Below are 20,847 nucleotides of genomic sequence, written 5' to 3' on the forward strand. Positions count from 1 at the left end.
GGATGAAGAAGTACAAATTAGTAGTTACAAAATAGTCACGGATGTAGATTACAGTCTAGGAAATTTAGTAAACAGTATTATAACAGCTAGTATAGAGACAGATGCGTGCTAGAATAATTGCGGGAATCACTTAATAAACTATATAAATGTCTAACCATTTTACTATATACCTGAAACTAATATAAAACAAAAATTAAATTTTTTTAAAAAGTAATATATCCAAAATGTGTTTTTGTTAGTAGCAGTTCATAATAAACTCATAAAATAACAGGTAAATTCAAATATCTATAAATCAAAGAAAATAATCATTTCTGCAAATTCATAAGGAAAATACATATACACAAATGTTTACTATTTGTGTGGTATTATTCTATTAGGGAAATCAAAATTTTATTTTCAATAACTTAAACTTCTACTTAGAAATATTGAAAACTTTCTACATCTTTTTCCAGAAATCAAGGAAAGAAATAATTACATTAATATGAATACACTTATCATAGTACTTAGCAGATTCTATTACAAATTGTCTCTTCCTAACTAGAAAGTACAAGGCTGTTTCTCTAACTTTTAGCACAGTGTCTGACACTCAGATGACACTCAACTGATATTTGTTAAATGAGTAAATATTGTGGAAATATGTTTTAATGATGGCCATGCATTTCTGAATCTCACAAATCGGTTTCCTTGCAACATTTGGTATCCCCTAGGCATCCAATCCTAAAGGTAATAAGTTTCCCCTAGATATCCATTAAAAAGGTCCTAGAATTTTCATTGGTTACCTTTAACCCAAATTTAATAAATTATTTTCTTTGGTGTCTTTTGTCTTGCTTTGTCTCAAAAAGAAGATGTAAAATAGAACTGATGTTTGAAAAAGTAATCAATAAGATGTTCAGAGCTGAGATGCTAAGAGCCTTGACAGAGGCTTTGGAAGTTAAGGACACAAAGGAATTACTAGATTTGAGTGACACTGCGAAAGAGAAAGTGACTGAACTTGGGAATTGATTTTCTGTTCAAAAAGAGACCAAAAGGTATCAAAGATTACCCTCAAGATATGAAATTTAAAGTAAAAAAAAAACAAAAACAAAAAAGGCAAGCATGTAATAGTGAAAAAGTTAGGTGTTAAAAACACTCAAAGGAAAAGCCACTAAATTCTATACATAATATACTGAATTTGAACAGTACCACAGGACATGAATTAGAAATGCCATAGGCAATGGATACACCAAGATAGATAAAAGAAAAAGTTTATACAAAAGGATATAAAATGCCTCTTAGACTTCATTCATGCATATAAAAATGCAAGTGAAAACTATTCCAGGATATTATTTTTTACCTTTTAGATAAGCAAAGATGCAAAAGTTTGAAAACAATGTAATGACTATAACATAGGGAAAATAGACACTTCCTTGCATTCCTAGAAGTATCAATTTGCACAACAATTTGGCAGTGGATATCACAATTACAACTCTATATATCTTTTGATCCAGTGTATAAGTCATCTATTGCTAGATAACAAATTAGCCCAAAGTCTAGAAGCTTAAAACACGAAACATTGGGATATCGACTTCTGAAATGATAGTGTGAAGAGCTTTGCTGACCCACTTCCCAGCAAAACTAGTAAAAACCATAAAAAACATTGAAATCCTTTGTAAATGACCCAAAGGGCAAACAGCAAATGCAGAAATACCTATTCAGCAAAATCATAAAAATTCAGTAAGAGAAGCAAGCACTTATGGTTTCAGAACCAAGACCATTCCCTTCCTCCACCCTCCGAGATCAGCAAGGTGAAGAATCTACTCCAGATTGCTGCAGTAAAGAACACAGGGCTCCATATCTCCCAAGTCCCCAGTTGGAGGGCTTTTTTTCCCAGGAGCATTTTCATCCTGTTCCCACCCCAGCTAACTGTTGCAGAGGCCAAGTCTTAGGCAAGTGCAGTTGAGAGGAGGGGACTCCATTCTTCTGCCCAGCCCTCATTTGTGGATTAAAACATTCTGCCTTTGGCATACAGTACTGAGAATATTGGAGACCCAAACTCCCTTACCACAGCTTATGGCAGCAAAGGTTCTATACCGGGAGAGTCAAGCAAAGAGGACCTAAGGCTGTAGCTTCTCTTCCACCAAGCAATCAGCTCCTAGAGTGCGGCTGTCACTCAGAGAGAAGCATGATATTGTCCACACACCCAGCTCCAGAGGCCTGGCTCAGATTTTCCCTGGTGTAGGGGAGGGGTAGAGAGCATGATATAAAACATATAGGTCCTAATCTCTTCCCAAAAGGAACTAAATTCATTTGCAACACAGTGTGGAGAAGTTCAAGCCTAGAGACACTCTCAAGGATAGTGTAGGTTGTGGTGTAAGGCAGTTGGTGGGAGATTCAAGATACATGCCAACCTTAGGCCTGCCAGTTGGCAGGAGAAAAATGAGAAGACAACTGAGAGGAGCACTTAAAGGGTTGGAAAAAATATCAAACACTGACTCAGAAACTTCAAAGGAGTCACAACTGGATTGTAGAGTAATTTATGCCCTAGGGCATTGTTGAAAACAATTTAGCAATCAGCTACCAATTAGTGAAGTTTAACAGCTGGGTGTGGTCAAGAGAAAAAAGAAGAGAACCCTACCAAAATCACTGTCATCCTAGGGTGACTATGGACTAAGCCAAAGCTGCACCCTCCTTAGGACCACTATCAGAGACTTAACACTGTGGGAGGGGAAACAGACTTTACTAAAATAGTCCAGCCAGTTGACAATCAAGTAAACAAGCAAATGATAACAAGTCTGGAGGAGAGGTATGGGGGAAACCAATAACCAAAATTGCTACAATGTAATATCTGAAATGTGCATGTTTTAAAAAACAAATTTACAAGTTATACAAAGAAACAGAAAAGTATAATCCATATACCAGAAGGAAAAAAGACAACAGAAATTGCTTGGGAGAGTGACCACATGTTGGATTTACTAAAAAAAAAAAAAAAAAATCAAATATAGCTATTATAAATATGTTCGCAAAACTGAAGGAAATCATGTTTTAAAAAGTAAAGAAAGGTATTATGACAATATTGCAAAAATAGAGATCAAAAAAGAGATAAAAATTCTAACAAGAACCAAGTGGCCCCAGACAGTAATTTGAATCCACACAAAAAAACAAAGAGCACCGCTAAAGGTAGTCATGTAATTATAATAAAAGACAGTTTAAAAGCATGTTTTTATACTTCTCTTAACTGATTTGAAAAGCAATTGCTTAAAATATGTACATAATGTATTGATGGGCTTTAAACGTATAAAAAAACGTAACACGTGTAATATAATTGCCAATAACACAAATGAGGTGGATGGTAGCAAAGTTTTATTGGGCTAAGGAAATAACAACATATCATGAAGGAATAATTATAAAAATGCATTGTTGTGTTTGTAACATTAATAGATTTAATATGTATAACAAAAACACCACAAAAAGGGATAAAAGGGAATATAGCTGTATTTCAGTAATGTTTCTATATATCCCTAGAATTAAGTTTGGAAAAATCTGAAGCTTATTCTGTTAAGATACTCTACAGCAGCAACTTAAAAAAAAAAAAAAAAAAGAGGGAAAAAAATCATTAAAGAAATTAAAATGCTACATCAGAAAATATTCACTGAATGCAAAAGAAAATAGTAAAGGAGGAACACAGGAACAAAAAAGACAGGAGACATAGAGAAGACAAAAAGTGAAATGACAGAATTTAACTATATCAATAACATTAAAGATAAATAGATTAAACAATCCAATCAAAAGGCAGAGCTTGTCATACTTTATTAAAAAACATGGTCCAAAAATGTGCTGTCAGCATAAGACTTACTTTCGACTCAAAGACTTAAATACATTGAAAGCAAAGTCTGGAAAAACAACATAATGATAATAGAGTCAATCCATCAGGAAGATATAACAATTATAAATATATATGCACCTAATAACAGAAGACCAAAATATACGAAGCAAAAATGACAAATTAAAGGAGAAATTGACAATTCAATTACAATAGTTAGACTTCAACAGCCTTCTCTGATGGTTAATTTTAAGTATAAATATGGAGTGTGTTTTTAGATAAAATTGGTGAACTCTGAGTAAGCAGAATGCCCTCCACAATGTGGGTGTGTCTCATCCAAAGAGTTGAAGGCCTGAACAGAACAAACAGACCAGCCTCCCTGGACAAGAAATTTTCCTTCAGACTTTATCAGCACCATCAGCTCTTCTCAGTCTCGAACCTGCCAGGCCACACTGCAGATTTGAACTTGCCAATCTGCATAATCACATAAGAAAATTCTTTAAAATAAGTCTCTTTATACACACACACACACACACACACACACACAAATCATTTTGATTCTGTTTCTCTGCAAATCTTGACTAATACACCCACTTTCAAAAATAAACAGAACAACTAAACAGAAGACCAACAAGGAAACAGAAGACATGGATAACACTATGGAAACACTAGACCACACACATCATTCGAATATTCTACCCAAAAACGACAGAATAAATATATATATATATTTATATATACTTTTCAAGTATACCTGGAACATTCCCAAGATAGACCATATGCTAGAACATTACAAAAAACTCAATAAATATAAAAAGAAATAATAGAAAAGATGTTATCTGAATGCAACGAAATAAAATTGGAAATCAAATGAGAAAAAAATTGGGAAACTCACAAATATGTGGAATTTTAACTACATACTCCTAAATAAACTATCAGTCAAGGAGGAAATTAAAATAAAAACCAGAAAATATTTTGAGATAAGGGAAAATTAAGACACACAATATTAAAACATAGGGGATGCAACTAAAGTGATGCTTAGAGGAAAATTTATACCTATACATACTTACATTAAGAAAGGAAAAAGGTCTGAAGTCAATAATCTAATGTTCCACTATAAGAGACTGAAAAAATAAGAGCAAACTAAGCCTAAATCAAGAAGAATGAAGGAATAATAATAAAGATTAGAGAAGAAATCAATGAAACATTAAATAGAAAAACAATAGAGAAAATAAATGAAACCAAAAGCTGGTTCTTTGAAAAGATAAAAAAAAAAAAAAAAAATCTGACAAACCTTTAGCCAAAATGACCATAATAAAAAGAGATATACTTCAAATGACCAGCATCAGAAATTTAAGAGTATATTACTAGCTACCTAATAAAAAAAAAAAGTATAAAGAAATATAAGAAAAATTATATGCCAGAAAATTAGGTAACTTAGAAGAAATGAACAAATTCCTAGAAAGACACAAGCACCAAAACTGACTTGAGAAAATACAGAAAACCTGAATCAACAAGTAAATTCAATTAGTAATAGAAATAAAAATTATACACAAAGAATACCCAGTCCTACACGCGTTCACCACTGAATTCTATCAAACATTTAAAGAAGAATTAATACCACATTCTTTAAAACTCTTCCAAAAAAGCTGAAAGGGAATATTTCCCAACCTATTTTAAAATCCCAGTATAAAACCTCATTAAGAAAAAAAAAGACATTACAAGAAAACTACAGACTAATTCCTCTTATGAATACCAATGTAAAAAATCCTCAAAAAAAAATACTAACAAACCCAATCCAACAATATATTACAAAGAATTATACATCATGACCAAGTGGAATTTACCCCAGAAATGCAAGGTTGGTTTAACTCCTAAAACCATCAATTGATGTATTATACCTATCAAAAGAATAGAAAACAAAACAAGGTAGATACAGAAAATACAACTAACAGAATCCAGCAACCTTTCATTAAAAAAAGACACTTAAATTAGGAAGAGATGAGACTTCCCAAACCAAGCATATTGCTAAAGTGCTACTGTTTAGTGTTCCTACGTACAAAAGGGCTTTGTTAGAGCATGAGTTATAATGCTATTGGTCATGAGTTCAATATAAATCAATACATATTAAATTAAATATTCTTAAATGGAAACCACCCATAAAACAAAGTTACATATTGATCAACTGACAAAACTGTTGTGACTGGAGGCACACAGAAATCTAATCTTTTATTCACCGTAGGAGCCATGGTTCAGTGTTTGCTAATTCAGTGTTCGCAATGACTTTATAAAACATAACTGCTGTGAATAATAAAAGTTGACTATAAACACTAAATGTAATTGTAGGTAAAATATCATGATGTCTGGAACTTGCTTCAAAATAATCCATTGGTGGTAGAGGAAGCAGAAGAGCAGAAGAAGTAGAAGTTTCTAGATGAAACAAGATTGGTCATGTGTTGATAATTATTCAAGCTGGGTGATAAGTAAACATGGGAGTTCATTAGTATATTCTCTCTGCCTTTGCATCTAACTAAAACACATGCATACAAACTTCTGTATACAGATATCCCACCAAAAAACTTATAAGAACATTAATATAGTACCAAAAGGTCTAAAAAATAAAGAATTATGGTTAAGGCCAGTGTTTTTCCAAAATGATACTATTGACATTTGGAGTAGTAAAACTCTTTAATTGAGCAGGATTATCCTATTCATTTCAAGATGTTTAGCAATTCCAGCTTCCGTCCACTATGTCAATAATAGCACCACCGACTGAAATCAGTGATTCAGGCAAAGCTTCATCCACAATGCCATTAATCACAGCATCATTATATAATTTTTTAAAAAATAAAATAACCTTAAAGCATCATTATATAATTTTTAAAAAATAAAATAACCTTAAAGCACTGGTTAAATATAAATACGATATATCAAAATACTGGAATACATTATAACCTAAAAATATTATATTCCCTCTTGAGGATAAACTGACAACGTGACAATGACATCCTCAATCACACTGCCTTAACTAAATCCCTATGAGCATGTAAAACCAGAAAAAGAGTCTATGGCCATGCACCCTGAACAACCCCGATCTCGTCTGATCTCGGAAGTTAAGCAGGGTCGGGCCTGGTTAGTACTTGAATGGGAGACTACGTAGGAAGACTAGGTGCTGTAGGAGTGAAAAAAATAAAAAATAAGAGATTGTAAGCTGACAAGATCCTTGCAATCTGTGAGGTCAACCAAGGGTTGCCTCAACTAAAAAAAAAAAGAAAGAAAACAAAGAAAAGGGGTCCAAAATAAACCATAAACTTAACAAATATCTGAAAGATAGAAGAATGGGCTCAGGGACGAATTCTGAGGAGAAATCTCATAATTCAAAACCCAAATGATGTCTATAGTAGAAAAGGAGCTGTTTTTCCTAAGAGGCCCAGAGATCTTCTAAGTATCTTCTTAGGAAATATAGAGAGCAGAAGCCCCAGGAATCAAGATAACTGATTAAGGAACCATTTACCAGAAAGCTGGTCTTCCCACTCACCCAAGTTCAGAAGAGCTACTTGCATAATTTGCCTGCAGCACATTACTTTCAAAACAACTATCTGCTTAACAAAGATCCCTACTATAACTGTTGGGGCAAACAATACAGTCAGAAAGGAAATGACTTAAGAGCCTAACTTTCCTTCTTTACAGTGAAGTCTATCTGTCATACTCCATTCTTCGGGAAAGCTTCCTTTTTGTAAATTCTCCCCCACCCCCTATTTTTATTTTTAACAAAAAGTCCAGTCAATCCTTCCATTCACAGGAGGAGCCTTCTAGAAAAGATATACAAAAATGTAAAGTGAACCTATTATGAGCAACATAACTACTTTGAGCAATACAGACCTTCGTACAAAAATATGAACAGTCAGTAAAGAATCATCATGCACTTGAAGAAAACCATCATCATTAAAGAAAAACCTAAGAATAGAGAGAAGTTACCCAGCAGAAAACAAAGATAATACAAGAAACAGAAAAAAAAAAAACGTAAATTATAATCAGAAAGATTAAAAAGTTATTCTTTTAAATAAGACTGCTTTAAAAAAAAATGAAATAAGAAATTTCTTAAAAGACTTGGTTTCTAAATTTAAAAATTCAAATAATGAAATAGAGCAAATAGAAAAAAATCTATTTATTGATGGAAAAAGTAAGAATAATGTAGGGAGGAGACAAGAGAACTAAAATATTAAATCAAGCTATATTCAGACTCCAATATGCTGATCAGCCCTACAGTCAGACCAGGAGGATACCTGCAGAACAAAGGAGATTTCTGCTGGGATTGCTAACAAACCATTTCCCCACACCACGATCGGAAAACAGAAAAACTGAGTCTTTAAGTCACATCCTACACAAAATAAAAATCATTCATTCCCTACGGCTAAAACCATGGGGAACAGAAGGATCAAAGGCTGGGAACTGCCAGCAGGCCTTTCACATATTCTTACCTTTTCATGCTATGGTACTCTTACCCTTTCACACTGTATGTCCATACCATCAAAGGAACATGGGTAAACAAAGTCTTTAAACTGTAATTCACAGAAACTAAGAATGATATGTAAACTGAATTCCCCGAACACTCAGGATCCCTCTCAGTGTCTTTTTCTCTGTCCTTCTCACTGTTAAAAATCTACCTTTTCTTTCACTTGGAGTCTCTCTTAGGCTCTCTCACTCTACCATGCTCTGTCTATGGAGAGTTAACTGTTAGGTAGTTAGGCGTGAGTGACAGGCCCAGCTCTGTAACCATAAAAACCTCCCTTGAAGATCTTCCTTAAGTACCTCCCAGGAACACCTCCCTTTTAGGGTTATAAATTATCTCAAATCCTAGAGCCCGAAAGCCATAAAAGTCAGCAATAAGAAGAGATGAAATACTGCCATTTGCGACATGGATGGACCTCGAGATAATCATGCTAAGCGAAATAAGCCAGACAGAAAAAGTTGAAAATCACACGATATCACTTATATGTGAGCTATAAACCTAAAAGCAACAAATGAACAGGACAAACAGACACTCATGGACTTAGACAATAGACTAGTGGTAACCAGAGGGGAAGGGGGAGGTAGACGGGGTAAAGAGGTTAAATATGTGGTGATAGAAAGAAATCTAACTATGGGAGGTGAACACACAGTGTAAATATATATGCCTTACTGTTAAAATGTAGAGCTGAAACTTAATGGATTTCATTAACCAATGTCACCATTAAAAAATAATTAATTAATTAATTAATTAAAAAATAAATAAAATAAAGGCCATAAAAGCCGCTGGTTAAACCAGCTACAAACACATGCACAGGAAGTACTGCCCATAACTTTAGCCTTGCTATACCATGATTATAATATCATGACTATGCCTAGAAGTTCATGAATCTATAACGGACTGAATTCTGGGTAAGCACATGAGCAGTAGACAAAGCATTATATAGCAGCCAACTGACAAGGTGACCTCACACAGGGATCATCTAGGATCTCCCCTCATGGCCCAAATATGAATGGACCTTCCCATCTCTGTGTTGTTACGACATTTCTGGCTGGAAACCTGCTCCTCCCTTTGGGGCGTACTATCTAATCTCTTCATCTCTTAAATTCTATAGCCTTCCTTAGCATGGCCCCTCTCCTAAAACATACTTTCAATAGATCTTACTTCTTCTAAATCTCACTGACCTGTAATTCTTTGCTGAGTCAGCAGGGAAGAACCAAGGGACAACACACAACATCACCGTTGTCATCGTCCTCTTCTTCCTTCTCTTCCTCCTCCTCCAAACTGCTGGGGCGACTCCAGATTTCACATCACCCCAGGGGTGACATTAACCTTTTTCTAACAAACTTTCCTTCTGACTAACTTTGGTGTGCATATGAATTTCTTGAGCATAGCCAAGAACTCTCTCTCGGTGCAAGGCTTGAGTTCCCCCTATTTGGGGGAATCTGCCCTGTCCTGCATCAAGAAGCCAATTCAGGAGATTGTATAAAAGATGGAAAATATAAGAAAAAAACAGGTCAACCTCTAATAGAATGCCAAAAGAAAGAATATAATGAAGAAAAAATATAAAAGAACATTTCCTCAATCAAAAGAAAACTTTAAGTCTTGAGAGTGAAAGGGCCCACCATAGTCTGAGAAGGATAAATTTTTAAAAGACCCAGATTAAGAGATGATGTTGAAATTTTACAAGCTCACATAAAATGAGAAAAATAAGAATCACACTTATACCAGAATCACATAAAATGAGAAAAATAAGAATCACACTTATACCAGAATCACACATATACTTGGTAGCACGACTATATGGAGAGAGAGAGAGAGAGAGAGAGAGAGAGAGAGAGAGAGAGAAAGAAAGAAAGAAAGAAAGAAAGAAAGAAAGAAAGAAAGAAAGAAAGAAAGAAAGAAAGAAAGAAAGAAAGAAAAATGGAAAAGAAAAAAAAAATAGAGCTATACTTTGAAAAATCTGAGGGAAATTACATGGATATAAAATGTTATGTTCTGCTAAAGTATCAATCAAGTATAAGGACAAAAGAAAGACATTTGCAGGCATGTAAGGAATCAGAAAGTAGACCACTTATGCATGCTTTCTGAGAAAAAAAATTGAAAATATAATCCAACAAAAATAGAAAAGAAATGTGGGATCCTAGAACTGTGGCACTAATTCAACAATACAATGAACAAAATCCTAGGTTGACAGTTTTGAGTAGGTTTAGAAAGCAACTGGTCAAAATTCAAAAGCCAAAAGGCCTAGGGAAGAATGTCTTTAGCCAATATACAAATATCTGAACTATTCTTTATGATAAAAAAAGAAAAGCAGAAAAGAAGGACAATTACAAATTTCAGGGGTAAAAAAATGTTTTCCAGGAAGAGCAAGGCACAAATATTAAACAGACTTAAAGGTAATATAATTTGGATAATTAATAGACCATACAAAACTATAGTCTATTCAACTTTGACAGTGAAAATATCCTTTTTTGACAGACATAAACTAAATGGCATAACATTTTCCTTTCTCAACAATTCCAAATATACTCCATGGTTCTTTAGGAAATAAATATTTACATAATTATAAAATTATAAATGCCACTTACAGGTTTCTGATTTCAAAAGTCAACTCAAATTCCAAAGTATCTCACAGTGTGATCTATAGACTAAAACAACAGTATTACCTGGAAAGCTTATTTTAAAAAGATACCTCTGCAACAACAAGGATGGATCTTGAGAATATCATGCTAAGCGAAATAAATCAGATGGAAAAAGTCAAGAACCCTACGATTTCACTCATATGTAGGATATAAAACTAAAAGCAACAAATAAACAAGACAAATAAACAAAAACTCATAGATACAGACAACAGTATGGTGGTTACCAAAGGGAAAAAAAAAAGAGGAGGTAGGTAGCAAGGGGTAAAGGGAGTCAAATATGGTGACGAAGGAGATTTGACTTGGGTAGTGAACACACAATGCAATATACGGAAGAATGTTTGAGATATGCATTTTACCAAATTATCCAAATATATCTTATTCACACAAAAATTTTGAGAATCATTACTGAAAAGTAGTAACCTCCAAAATATTCCATTATATACCTTATCATAAAAAAAGGCTTTTGAGTTCCTACTCCCAATAAATGTATTTATTTATAAATTGTATATATGTATATTTTTATATAAACAAATGTATATCATAGAATATGAAAAACAAATCTTAAAGGATAAAAATGATAACCTAACAATATTTTAATATTTGCTATCTCAACCAAGAAGAAAGTGAAAATTAAAGATAACTTTTAGAAAGTTTTTAAAAATAACAAATTATAAAGTTTAAAAATATATACAAATAGAAGAGAAAAGGACAAAGAAAGAATCACAGAAACGACAACTGAAGTCCCAAAATTATATTTTTCTGAAAGCCAGGATGCTGAAAAACAAGAGTGAGACAGAGTGATCACATTTCATCTCAAGAATGACTGAGGAAGTAACAAGGGTACTTCAACAAAAGACTTAATTCTGATCATCAAAAGGGAAAAACTGATTGAGAAATTAGACATACAAGCAATATGAGGAGAAACTAATTACACTATTTTAAGAGCTTAAGATAACCAAGGATGGTAATATTAAGACATAGGGATGTATTGAAGATTTTAAAAAGTCAAATTCCAGACACTATTGGAGTGATCCCAAGGCAAGAGACTCCAAAGGTGAACAGAGTTTAAGTAATCAAAAAATGATATTCAGATTATATAATCATGATTCTAATAAAGAAAATAAAAAAGGCATCCATATGCTTAGCTTCTCATTTAGGAAATGTAATAAAATCCATTTAATAGGAAAGCAAGTGTTTTAATTGCTGTGCTAAGTGTCATGGGACTACTGTATACCAAATATCTGATAAGTAGTTAGCATCACTCCACTGTTTCTAATGACCAAGGAGAGGCCCAATAATCTATAGTTAAATGACTGGGCATCCCCTTCAGGATAATACAGAGTGCTAAGTGAAATTCCTCAACCAACCCCAGACCACTCGCTCTACTCTGGCAAGGTCATTCCAGGCTTTCAAGTAAACACTGCAATTATCTTAGGGGAAAACTGAGCCATATCTAGGAAGGATCATGTATAGGAAATTGCTAATAAGAGCAATCTCTGAGTAAGAAGCCAAACAGGGACTTCCCCAATTTTTAAAAGTGAGCTGTAACAGCTCAAGACAGACAGACAGACACAGACACACACACACACACACACACACACACACACACACACAAAGTTACAGTTTTATCTCTTATCTGCAAATTTCCCAAATATGCCAGAATATGAGCAGGAAATATGGCCTATCTAGCTGTACTATCTGGTGAACTGGTATCCACAGAAATAAATTCAATAATTTTATCATGCTTCACATCCATTTGGAAATCAAACACCTCTGTAAGGCAGCAGTCCCCAAACTTTTTGGCACCAGAGACCCGTGCTCCTATGAGAATCTAACACCTGAGGATCTGAGGTGGAGCTGAAGCAGTGATGCGAGCGCTGGGGAGCAGCTGCAAATATAGGTGAAGTTTTGCTCAACTGCTCACCACTCAAGTTCTGCTGTGTGGCTCGGTTCCCAACAGGCAACAGACCAGTATCAGCTGGGGGATCCCTGCTTTAAGGGATTAGTGCCAAGTTTTAATTTTAATAACAAACAGAAATAAATTCAACAAATCAAATACTCATGAGACGATAACTTGAGAGCTTACCTTTCTACAACCAAACTGACTGCTTGTGTGATATCTGGATTTGTCACCTGAAGACGTTTCCACAAAGACCATACAAATTCTTTATCAACCTTAAAGAAGGAAAAGGTATTTTAAATGCATGCTTTGTAGTTGTAATAGAGGACAAGACACTACATTAAATTAAAAAGTTAAAAAGCAAAATTACTTGATCCCTAGTTCTATAACTAGAAAATAAATTTTTGAAAAGTTATAGCACAAAAGATTTATTTTAAAAAGTTATTAAACTGGTAACCACATTCACTTTAACTATTCCTACCATTCAAATTTGAGGATGTAGATGTTGAAATGCTCAATATCAAGGTAAATTTTCTCTAACTGTGCTTTAGCTGCTGCTTCAATTTCCAGCCCCCTTTTTAGCAAAATTCCTTGAAAGAGCTGCTTATAATCACTGTCTCCACTTCCTCATCACCCATTCACTCTATAACCTCCTCCAGGCAGATCTCCCTCCCCACCAGTATGCTAAAATTACTTTTCAAGGTCCTCTATGCAGCCTAATCCAATGAACAATGGACAGTTTCAGTCCTTAATGCCCAGATCAGTTGTTATCAACTCCAGGTGACTACTAGGAATCACTTTAAGGGAGTTTTTTTTAAAAAAATAGTGACAATCTAGAGATTCTGATTTAATTAGTTTCAGATGAGGTTCAAGTATTTTTTAAAAGTTCCGAAAGTGATTCTGTGCATACAGGGTTGAGAATCACTGCCCTAGGTGACCTTATTTAACCCCATGCTTTTATTTACATACCGATGACTCTTACACTTCTCTCTTAAACCGTTTCCTCTACCCTTGATCTCCAACTGCCTAGTCAATAATTCCATCTGAATGCCTCTTAGGTATCTCAGATTTAATTTATCCACAATAAAATTTTTGATTTCCTATCCCCTCACAAACCTGTCCCTCTGTGTCTCAGAATATGATACAACCAACTACTCATCTGTTCAAAGGCCTAAAACTTAGGAGTCGATCTCCATTGCTCTCTTCTCCTCACATTTCGTATCCAAACCATCAGTAAATCCCATTGGCCTCACCTACAAAATATATCCCAACTCTAACCACTTCTCAACACCTCTATCACCATCACCTTCATCCAAGTCAAGTCCATCTCCTGCCTAACTCCCCACAGTGGTCTCCTAGCCTAGCCTCCTTATAGCCTGAAATCCTCAAATGAGTTCCTGTCAGATTAAGAAAATAATCCACTCTTTACCAAGGACATGACAACACCCAATATTATCTGGTCCCAAACACACCAGTCCAACCTCATCTATCACTCCCCCCCACCCCCATCTTTTTCACAATGACTTTCTTGCTCTATCTATATCAGAGCCTTCATACATGTACCATCCACCAGATTTTCATGTAGATTCTATCACTTCATTCAGGTCTTTGCTTAAATGTCACCTCTTCAAGAAGTCCTCCCTATTATATGTAAAGCTACCAAAACCTACAAGTCTCTGGTAACCCCTTATCATATCATATATATATATATATATATATATATATATTTAGCACATTTCATTTTAAAACACTATATCTGGTTGTTCATTTGAGTTTACTTGTGTGGCAGATAGTTCTATTTGTAGCTGTCTCCATCATCCATCCTCCTCTTTCTGTTAGTAACAGAAACTATTCTGGCTTTTTTCTGCTCTATTAAAAGACTGGCCTCTCTTGCCTATGGGCTATGTAACTATGTTCTGCCAAAAAATATAAGAAGTATTGCTGGAAATCTTAAATTAGATTTATGTCTACCAATTGTGTTACAAATACTTTTCCCAGTATGTTGTTGCTTATTTAGCTTTACTTACAATGAAGTTTTTTGGGAGAAAGGTGTTATTAATTTGATTTATTCAAATTTATCCATCTTTTCTATTATGGCTTATGGATTTTGTGTACCAATTAGAAAGGTTTTTCTCTACGCCAAGATTAGAAATATATTTCCCCATACTTCTAAAGTTTTGTTTTCATTTTTTTAATGCTCAAATCTTTGATCTATTTTGTTCATTAAAGGCTTGACAGCCTGAGTATTGGTGAATACTACCTACTTTACCTAACCATTCTTATATATCACGCTTTACTTTATCCCTTTAAAAGTAAGAATTCAGCATTTGGGTATTAAAATGATTTGAGTTAATGACAAGAAATGTCAATATACAAATCATATGTCATAACCTGCTTGAAAGGCAATGAAGATTGGGAAAAGTAAGCTAATGCAACAGTATGTGCCCTAACATCTCTATTTTTAAAAGTATGCTGATGAAATTACAAAATCTCTTGAAACCAATACTGTCTATAAATTTATCTTATAGCTTGCTTCCAAAAGAATAGCAAAGGTTGACATATATCTTCATCTCAACTTTTCTACCTAAAATACGAAACAGGAAAGGTTAACATAAAAATGTAAAAACAAGAGTAGGTTTCCAACACTTACAAAATAACTAAATTATTTCAGCTTAAGTAAGTATGACTTACTTATAAAGAACTCAACTCTACCACAGTGAAAGGGACATAGTAAGAAATCAATAAATATCCAATAAAAAAATTTTTACATCTTAATATATATTTTTATCTTTTTCTTTGTGTTGTTGTTATGGTTAATGATTATTTCACATCTCCTCTTCAAACTCCACCAAAGAGAAAGTAAAAACAAATTTTCCTTAAGCTGTTTTTATCATAGAGGACTGAGAAAAAAGCCTCCTCCAAAGGAAAAGACTCTTCCAGAAACACTCTACTGTTACTAATTGATAATTACAATTTATACTCAGAAGTCATTTTGGGAAGAACTTTTCTAATTTCCAAATTTCTTCAGTTTAAACTCCAGTTATTAATTTTTTTTCATATTTATGGTCAGCAACAGTATTTAGATTTTATTTCTCACCTAAAAATACTCAAACGCATGACATCTGATTTGAAAAATAAAAAGTTATTTTGTGTGCAATAAAATGCTGTGCATGTGTCATGAGACTATTCTATGTATTAGATTTTGTGAGTGTCTTAGTTATTTAAATGCTATATCATCTTCAATGAGGCTTATATCTCTATTTACTAAAAAGATCTTCTTTCATATACAAAAAGGCCCCCCAAAACACAAAACCAGTTCCAAGACTATTCCAGACATCATTAAAACAAGGAAACTAACCATTGCCAATCCTATTCTTTATATTTTCCCATATTTTCCCTTCCTTTGGAAGCTTCCTTTAAAAATTTTAATAAAAACCTTAAAATTACTTATTATAAAATTCTTTATTATTACTACAGAACTTCTGCACAAAATCAAATAACTTCAAATTTATATTTAAAAACCCTATTCCTTATCACAAAGTTTTTTAAACTCAGCCTATGAATGAGTTGACTAAATGCTAAGAGATTTGGGTCTAAATTATCTTTGCTGTGGATTAGCTTTGACTTTCACTTATCAGCTAGCATGGAAATAAATTTCCTCTTTAGAGACACAGACACCCAAAATTGTCTTTTTTCCCTGGGTACCTACTTTTCCATCACCTAGTTTAGTCTCTGGCAACATACCAGGACCCCAATTGACCTGTACTAGAAGAATGAATTCAACAAATATATGAAAACTATTTCCTATATTTAAACAAATAATTTGCCTATCAGAACTCAGGGCAAAGAATGAAAGTATTACATACTTTAATTACAAAGTATGTAATAAAGCAGCCACTCAATAAATAATGAAAAATAACTGCACAAAAATATTCATCTATTAGAATACAGCTACTAACAGTGATAAGGATTCTAATTGTATATGTTCCCAAATTATTTTTTTCTTTGTGAATGACTGAACAAGGTTACAACACACCTAGATGTCTAACAAAAAATATAACTGCCTGAGTTCTCTGGTCGTATATTCTTAATTCCAACATCCATGTTTCATGAAAATTAGTTTAATCACTAAAGTTGGAATGAACATAAATTTCATTTAAATGTCCTAAATAATTTTTTCCTGAAATCAATTTATAGGTTTAGTAAATATTGACTGCTACTAAGAAAAGGAAATAAGCTTTGAGACAAACATATATATATAAGCGTGTATATAGATACACATAAATATACATGTATGTGTGTATATATATTACACATACATTACTTCTTATCTGGTATTCTACAAGGGGTAATAAAACTGCACATACCCATACCCTCATTATCCTTTGTCACAAATAGAACACATTCTTATAATACATAATCAAAACTAAGAGTATGGTGAAGTTAGGTCCTAAATCAATGAATACAGCATAAATGTCACAGACTTAAAATTACCCATTGAAGTACCCTTAAATGTTACTTAGGAAAAAATTACATTTTTAAGCTAACATCCTACCCTCAGTAAAACATTAATCATGTTTTCTTCAGCTAAGCATTACATGTATGTTGCTTGCTAATCTGGGACCATATGAAAATCACTTTAATTAAATATACAATCTTATATAGTAGGCTAAGATGCTCAGATTAAGAGAAATACTTGGAACTGAGATTGTTTTCTATTACATACTTATTCTAAATCATTCCCATTGAGTGGACTGGTACATGGAATCACTCAAACTTTTTCTCCAAGTATATACAATTAAATTCCTATTAAGTTAAATGTGGAAAAAAACCGACTAACCTAAATGAAGCTACTATTTATGAACAGAGACTGATTAGCAGGGTTCTTTTTCCCAAACCATAGATTTGAGCCATTAATGGGTTGTGAAATTCATTTAGTAGATCTGAGCTGCATTTTCTTAAAGAACAGAATTTAAAAGAAAATATCAGTTAATAACAGAGTAAATATTCTTTCTGAAATTATATGTATGTGTATGTTGTGTATACTTACTAGGTTCAAATGCAGAATAAATTTATTTTGGGTTGCAATTTTCGAAAGGTTTGAAAAATATAGGGTTAACACTATGTATTCTTGGGTACTGTAATATCTAGGTGAATAAGTAGCGGAAGAACAAATAAAACAACGTAAAAGTGAATGTTTAATTACTTATGAACTTTTTTACATAACAATCTGGAGTTCATTATTGTTTCCCATGTTTTCCCAAAAGCAGGAGTATGGTTGGACTGAAGTTTTATAGCATGGGATACCACCAATTTAGTCTCACATTACTGGAATGCCTATGATCGTCTAAGTGTCAGTATTACAAAAATCTCAAGAACCATTGTTCTAGGCTAATTATGATCAACTCTATTCTTACAACTGCCTAGTGTACTTCATTCATCTTCCTATTCTACATATGTCCAAGGTCAAGGCCAACACCATGTTTGAAGCCACATTTTTAAAGAATATAATAGTGAATGGATTTGGGGGAGGGGGCTATTTCAGACAGACTGATTTCCATAATCAAGTCAGTCATAGAAAGTAAAATCTTAGTTCCTAAGGGCATAACTATGGGAAATACAGAGTGAGGGGTTTGGGGGAAAAGTGTAGAAGATATGGGCAAATAGCACCTTAAGGCCTCTCAAAGTAACAAAGGCCTTTATCATGATTTTAAATTTTTAAACTACCCAAGGGTTAGGTGTGCAAAGGACAAAATGCTTTATTTCATTAGTATCTTTTATTTATCTCTTTGCTCCTTAACCACTGAAGAACAGAAAACAGCAAAAGGAAAAAAGGGCAGCCACATAGTGTCTCAATTTGTTGAAGCAAAGCCATATTCAATTTCAACAAGATTGTCCTGTTTTTACAGCCTTGACTCAATTAGCAAGGACCTACAAAAGGGGCAAAATAATCCAATAGAACAAACTATGAGAGAACGAATTTCACGGATTTTTCTGAATCTAAACTGATACTGTTCATAAAGATACCTTGGTGTTTAGCAGTTCCTAATTGATTCCACCTTAAAGACAGAGTTACTCAAAGATATACTGTCGAGTGAATTCCCAATATTGAATCCCCCAACCCTGTCTACAGGTTCTGGTAAAATCAAAGAAGTGGTGGCAATTACGCAAAACTAAAGGAAATCACATCTCTCTGAAAATGAGCACACTCAAGCTATCTTAATATACACAAACTCTACAAATAACAGGAAAGTAATGTTGATGCAACTGACGTAGTGAATGACATGAAAATGAGATTTCTCACTCAAAGATGATGAATTGCTGTAGTTGGTTAATAAGTATCATCTATTGTGTATTAAAATTCCCGGCCCAAGACGCCCTAGAAATTTTTGGTCTGTTTACAACTTTAAGTTTGACTTAAGTTGACTTCAGAACAGGGCAATGTGGGTTTGAAAATTAAAAACAGGTTCCTTCATCGGTGGGTTTTATTTTAATAAAAGTGTTTAAACTTTCCTGTTCAACATTTCAACTCGTTAACTGCACTCTACTCCTGCTGAAAAAAAACATGACCGAGAATTTGGACTATTGGGGGAAGGGGGGCACGACTGCGTGTTTTGGCGGTATCTAAGTGAAGAAAATCAAACCCTGGGAGCCGAGGTGAATTCTGCACGACCGGTGTCCAGATAAGGGCGAGAGCCCGAGGTCGGGTAGCCCGGCGCTACTGTCCCTCCAGCACAGAGCAGCGGGTCGGGATGCGTGTGGGAGCCGGGAGGGAGCGCCGGCGGGCGGGGTCGGGTGGGACCCAAACCTGCGCAGCTACGCAGCCGAAGGGAGAGGGGAGCACATCCCCACCGACCCCGGCCCCGGCCCCGCTGTGGAGGGGAAAGGCCGGAGGCCAGAGTCCTCGATACCTGACACAGGGCCAGCTCCTCCTTTAGGGTGCTCAGCTCTTCCTCCAGCAGCTGCGTCCGGGTCACCTTCGCCTCCTCTACCGAAATGCCCTCTAGCCGTTCGGACCCCATGGGCGCGCTGAGGAGGGGAGCCTGAGCCGGAGCTGCCCACTCTGGCCGTCGCAGACCCCCTGACCCTTCTTCGACCCGCCAAGCTATATCGCTTTTGTCCATGGCGCCCTCCCTCGCTGCGTCGGCAAGATCCAAGGTCTCACTGCTCACTGCGTATACCGCAGCTCCCCGCCCAACACTTGGGGACCCGGGCCCCAAACGTCGCGCTGGGAGCGGAGGTTGCAGTGAGGGCTGCGAGCGAGCCGCCATGGCCGCGACTGCTAACGGGTCAAGTTCCCTCTAGGAAACCCCACCTCTCCTTCCCCATCCTGGCAAGCCCGAAGCTCCGAGCCGCGCATGCGCGAGCCTTTTCCCGCCTTGGCGCGCGGGGTCTAGCGCTCGCTGGTCCAGGCCGGCTTCCCGCGGGCCGCGCGCTCGGCGCGAGCGATGCACTGCGCACGCGCCATGGCCCCGGGGGTTAGGCTTTCGGCCCCAGGGGTTAGGCTTTCCGCCCCACGCGCCCCCCCCCGCGTTCCCTGCCGGAGTATCCGGCAACGCCACCTCCTCCCTCCACTGTAAAACCTTTCCCGACACTTAGAGCCTGGCTAATATCCCACCTCTTAAAGCCTTCCTTGACAAGCCCCTAACTCCAAATGATCCCTAACTGTGAATTCCTCGCCTTCAAGACCCCTGCCAACTCGTTTGTCACGTTTCATTGACCGCCCTGGAGTGTTAGTTACACAGCTAATCTCTCTAGCGCTGTTGTAAGCTCCTTGAGGATCAGGGAGTAAGTTTTACACTTAAGTGTTTTCTTCACACCCCTTAGCAAAACTGCTTTACCTTACAGCTGACATCCAGCTGACTGATGTCAAGGAGATGTAGGAAGCCTTGGGCTGCGCTGGGACTGTCAGGCAGGTTTCCCATTTGAATTACAACCCTTTGTCTTTTGTTTTGCAAGAGTCATGATTTTCTTTGAATTTTTGTCAGCTGCT

The 20,847-nt window shown here is 35.5% G+C and overlaps 1 protein-coding gene and 1 pseudogene across 5 annotated transcripts in view; one reads left to right on the forward strand and one right to left on the reverse strand.

Moving 5' to 3' along the window:
* Window positions 1–20,254, reverse strand: part of CNTLN (centlein) — a 255,799-nt gene extending 235,545 nt beyond the window's left edge. For 3 of the 5 annotated variants that reach the window (XM_006918350.3, XM_015594533.2, XM_015594531.2), the window contains exons 1-2: window positions 19,766–20,163; window positions 13,041–13,129 (exon numbers count right to left, since the gene is read on the reverse strand). In XM_006918350.3, coding sequence (XP_006918412.1) covers window positions 13,041–13,129; window positions 19,766–20,125 — 449 coding nt within the window. In that variant the 5' untranslated portion in view covers window positions 20,126–20,163. Of the gene's footprint in view, window positions 1–13,040; window positions 13,130–19,765 lie in introns of all 5 variants that reach the window. The other 2 variants (XM_025051403.1, XM_006918351.3) reach the window with 2 other exon arrangements.
* Window positions 6,863–6,980, forward strand: LOC112485090 (annotated as a pseudogene).
* Window positions 20,255–20,847: the final 593 nt, after the last annotated feature.

This window comes from Pteropus alecto, unplaced genomic scaffold, assembly GCF_000325575.1.
Source record: "Pteropus alecto unplaced genomic scaffold, ASM32557v1 scaffold95, whole genome shotgun sequence".
In the NCBI taxonomy this organism is placed as follows: domain Eukaryota; kingdom Metazoa; phylum Chordata; class Mammalia; order Chiroptera; family Pteropodidae; genus Pteropus; species Pteropus alecto.